Consider the following 5000-nt stretch of genomic DNA (forward strand, 5'->3'; position numbering starts at 1 on the left):
TGTACTCGGGCCTTGCACCTGCACACATCTTCGGGAGTTTGCAAGACGGGCAGTTGCCCCTTTGGCAAGCTGTTAAAGTTCTCCAACTCTTTCGTTGTGCAGAGACACATCCCTTTCTCTCAGGTACACCTGATCTAATTGTTTTCCGCTGATATGAGAAGCTTTGTGAGCCATTTTAGGTCAGAATCCTTTTCTCCTTCACACGATATACGTTAGGGAGCCCTGAACACCGCCGCTTTGGTGTTTCTGCACATGTTCCCCCAGCACTCTTGGATGGCACAGCACTCTTTTGTCATTTTGAAAGTCCCGTATTGGTGAAGGTCGTGGTAACTACTTTCTGGGACAATCACATGTCAACTTTTTGGATTTTATATGAAGTGAGTATTATGGCAAGAAACGATCTACATGTGATATACACAACAAACAATCAACCTTACCACCCCAAAAGCACACATTTGTTGATTTACTTTGGTAGAACCACATTTTGTCAGGTCGCGTCAGGCATGGGAGCATGCACCGGGGCAGCGCGTCACTGCGTCCACTTTACGCCGGTACTCCAGGGGCCTCTGTCTGGCCATCTCCTTGAGATGCCAATCAAGCTGCTGAAACCACAAGGTACATGGTCGGCCCATTGCCCTTCTGCACTCACAAGGCTCCCTCTCTGAGAGAATCTGATGAGAAGGATCAGCATCAGGACAACGAGCCACATGTCCACACAGCCACAGTTGACTCTCACAGACTATGCAGGTAACAAATCTGATTTGAGTCTCACTCAGCAACCGCTCGTTGGACACAAAGTCTGACCAGCGATAGCCAAGGATTATCCGAAGAGACCTGGTACAAAAGGAATTAAGTCGCCATCCCAGATCCCTGGTCAGAGTCCAAGTCTCACATTGGTAGAGCAAGACTGGAAGAACCAAGAACCACCCGAACACTCGGACTTTCATCCTCATGCCCAAGTACTGATAGTGCCACACCCCATCAGGTGCCCTCTCATCCTTGAGCTTGCCAACATCCAGCCAAGGCTGGGATGGTACCATTCTCCCAGATTTAAGCTGCAACTTCAGAGTTACTGCAACAAGCCTTTGGTCGGTATTGAGGAACTGAGCACTCCGGTGGACCCTGCAGTTCTGCATCATCCTGCAGCGACACTCAATGAGCACTAGGCCAATCTCATTTACCACACCACAAGCATTGGAATACCAGGTCCAGCGATTAGCTTGTGGGTGCTGAAACCATGAACGAGCCACCCTTAGTCCATGACTTCTTGCAAAGTCAATGAACTTATTGCTATTCTGGTTCACAGTTCCAGATCCATGGGGACCAACACATGGTTCATATCCATCCCTATCATTTCCAGTGGATCCATTGAAATCCCCAAGATTCGAAGTGTATCTCGCCTGGGGCAATAATCAACCACAGGCTTGAGCATGGCATGGAATGCCTTCCTTCACGGTGAGATCACTCGCCTCAGTAGGAGCATATACAGAGACCAGGGAAATGACACCCAAGGAGTGACGAATCCTTAGTCTCATGATACACTCGTTGACCGGTGTTACCTCAATTTTCATTGGTGTCAGTTCATTGGACACAGCGACAGCAACTCCTTCGGCATGTTCACCATCAGAGCGACCAGACCAATAGTTGGTGTATCCACCCGCCACGATCTCGTCACCATCCGGTCTCCGAACCTCAGAGGGTGCTGCAATACCCATGTCCAAACGCTTGAGCTCAGATGACAACAGAGACATGTGTTCATCCTCTCTTAGGGATAGGATATTCCAGGCACTCAACCAAAGGGACCGCCTCAGGTTTACCAAAGGAGACCGCCGTCTGGTGGACGACACCACAGCACAACTCCACCACACACCACCACAATGTGACCCGGGAAGGTTCGCATTGCAGTCGTGTGTGTCATTTTCCATCCCTTGCTTCCATTTCATCAGGGATGGAAAATGGCAATGTTTCTTAAATATTGTTTTGTGTAATGATTAAACGTTTTGAAAAGGAAAATAAGAGGGCTTCCTTTTTTTTGAGTCATTCATTGAACATCAAATGACGTGAGCATTTTTCTATCCCTCTCCTTCCTGCCCTCTGTCCCCACAAATTCATTGGCTTCATGAAATTATGTCATATTAAATTACTACAACAGTTAAGTTCAACATACCTGAAATATTTGCTGGAACAGCATAAAATGTTTTTGTGAACATTGACATGCTCTCCGTTCACAATCAGTGCAGCATCACAGAGCTCTCCTTTCATGCGCAACTCATTAAAAATGACAGTTGTTTTGGAGCCTGGGCAGAATTCATTATCTTCAGATGAGTCGATCATTCTGTAACAAACAAATTCAGAGTTAGAACTCCACGACATCAAGCCATAAAACCTAGTGCAAAGTGTAAATATAAGAACAACAAACAATTCTTCCAAAATTCCTCCTAAAATTAAAAGTCATCAAGAAATCCGCAGCCGAACATCGAAGATGGAAAATTAAATAAATGCAACTGTGGTGTTAATAAGTTTCAGTTGTTGCAATAGTCCTATTTGGAGAACTTAATAGACTCATTGAAATCCAGTGCCTTTTGAAAGTCTACTCCCCCTTGCAAAACTTTTACCTTTTGTTGCCTTATAGCCTGGAATGAAATTGCATGAAATCAGACTTTTTCCACCTTTTTTACACATCGTAACCCACTACTTGGAAGTGAAAAACAAATTCTATAAATTTTATATAATTAAATAAAAATACAAAACGAGAATATCTTGGTTGGATAAGTGTCCACCCCCCTGAGTTAATACTTGGAAGAAGAACCTTTTAACAGTCATTACAGCTGTGAGTCTGTTGGGCTCGTCCGGCTCGATCTCTACCAACTTTGCACACCTTGATTTGGTAATATTTTCCAATTCTTCTGGACAAAACTGTTCAAGCTCGGTTAACTTGCAAGGGGAACATTGATGGACAGCAATCTTCAAGTCATGCCACAGATATTCCCTTGCAGGAAGACCATTCCATGCATTCACAACACTCGAAGTGAAAGACCCTTACCTTATTACCATCCTAACTAACTCTTCTCTTCTTTATTCTTAAACTGTGCCACCTTGCCCCATCAGTGTTCCTTCCACTGAAAGATTATTCTGCACGAATTTTGTCAATACCCTTCATAAGCTGAAATATTTCAATCAGATTTTTCATTCTTCCATCCAGGTCTTCAATACAGCTATTCACCAGCATCTCAAGTCATCCCCTTTCGAAAACCATGATCTTTTGTACACCTGTTAAACCACCCCTCACCCTCGAAAAATTTTGCTCATGTGTCCATATTGTACACTAATTGTGTTCTCCCTTACCCCTCATCATTACCGGCATCCGTTGTTTGTCCGTCTCCATCAACTTTCTCCCTCTGCCCGACTGTTGGCATTTCTGCTTTCTTCTGCTGTTCCCTTTGTTTTGTTGTGTTCTGATCTGTTCTGTGTCCTCGCTCTTCCATGAGCCTAGACTTTGTAAAAAAAACAAAAATTTTACTTCCCTTTTTAATTCTCTACTTTCTAATGTAAAAAGTTCTCTCTCTTTCAGCCACTATTCGTAGTTTAGTTTAGCAAGGCCGGGGGTAGTTGCTCTTTGACAACTATGTCCTTCTCAGATATGGTGACCTCAAAGATACACAATATGCTCGATGAAACCTCGCTAAGATCATGACAGTGTTAACACTACCTGTTTTGATTTATCATTTATTCTCCGACAAAGCCAACATTCTTTGTGTCTATTTTCATCACTCTGACCCATCCCCATTGTGCCTTTCATTTCCATGTGTTGAACTGCAACTGCCATCTTTTTACCATTCCATTAAAGTATCCAGACTTTCCTGAATCTGATCAACCTGCTCTCCGCTGTCTACTTGACCTCCAAGCTTTGTGTCACATGCAAATTTGGAAAGCCTTCTCTTATCCCCACCCAATTATCAACATTTCTAGATTTTTCACCAAAACTCGATGAAAGTTTGTCTGATTGGAATGAAATTGTCCTCACGAGATAATTTAGAGCAAGATGCATTTATGCTTTATTCACATCATACCCCTCTGGGTTAAAGGTCAAGGTTTTAGATCCCTTGGAGTATTAAATCACCATTTAGGTTTTTCTTCCTTTTTCTGCCAATGACCGAGCTGTATCTTGGATCCGGCTGGGACTTTCGGAAGGAAATTTGAATCAATAATGAGAATAAAAAGCATTTGGAGTTGGCCTATTTTTTTTTTTACCTTGACCTAATTTTAAGGTCATGACCCAATTATAGACATTTTATCATTTTTCACCAAACCTCAACTAGGATTTGTCCCATCGGAACTAAATTGCCCTTCCTAAATAGCTTAGACCAAGAGAAAGGTGCATTTATGCTTGCATCATACCCCTTTGAGTAAAAGGTCAAAGTCAGATGACTGTCTAAAGTAAAAAACATGGTCAAAGTCAAATGGAGATCTGAAAAAAAAAACTCGTTTCTTGTCATCACTCATTTTGCCAAAGCAGAATCTCAAAGACTGCTTGGCCTTCCAAGATATTCTTTCATCATAATAGTGGATCTGCACTGAAGTTGTGTTCATGATCTTTGTTTCAAGCCCTTGACCTACCTTTTTCAGATTGTGACCTAATTAATAAAAAAACACTTTTTTGATGATAACTTGAATAATTTCCTCCAGTTTTCATGAAGTTGAGTTTTATGGATAGATTGGAGATGGGGACACATTTTCTTCATTTAAACTCGATCCCGAAATGTTGAAGGTCAAGGTCATATGGTGGTCCGAAAATAATATGGTCATCATTGGATCACGGGCCAAGAGTAAATCACGGACATTTCGCTAAGAGTAAGCCTCCCCTGGCCTAACCCTTGGCGATCGCTTTGTGATTTTTTTTTTTTTTTTTTTTTTTTTTTTTGTATACCTTGGTCGAGGCTCGTATGAGAGCTAACACACAACTCACAGCAAGGAGGCATGAGACAAGAGGGGTGGGAGTG

At 42.6% G+C, this 5000-nt stretch overlaps 1 protein-coding gene across 2 annotated transcripts in view; it reads right to left on the reverse strand.

Moving 5' to 3' along the window:
- The window catches only part of LOC147008512 (kelch-like protein 10), a 35546-nt gene that overhangs the window by 21544 nt on the left and 9002 nt on the right, over positions 1-5000 (reverse strand). For both annotated transcript variants that reach the window (XM_085864017.1, XM_085864018.1), the window contains exon 2: positions 2168-2335. In XM_085864017.1, the coding sequence (XP_085720143.1) occupies positions 2168-2335 (168 nt within the window). The remainder of the gene's footprint in view (positions 1-2167; positions 2336-5000) is intronic.

This window comes from Eptatretus burgeri, chromosome 18 (assembly GCF_056783735.1).
Source record: "Eptatretus burgeri isolate ZD-2024b chromosome 18, Ebu_testis_v1, whole genome shotgun sequence".
In the NCBI taxonomy this organism is placed as follows: Eukaryota; Metazoa; Chordata; class Myxini; order Myxiniformes; family Myxinidae; genus Eptatretus; species Eptatretus burgeri.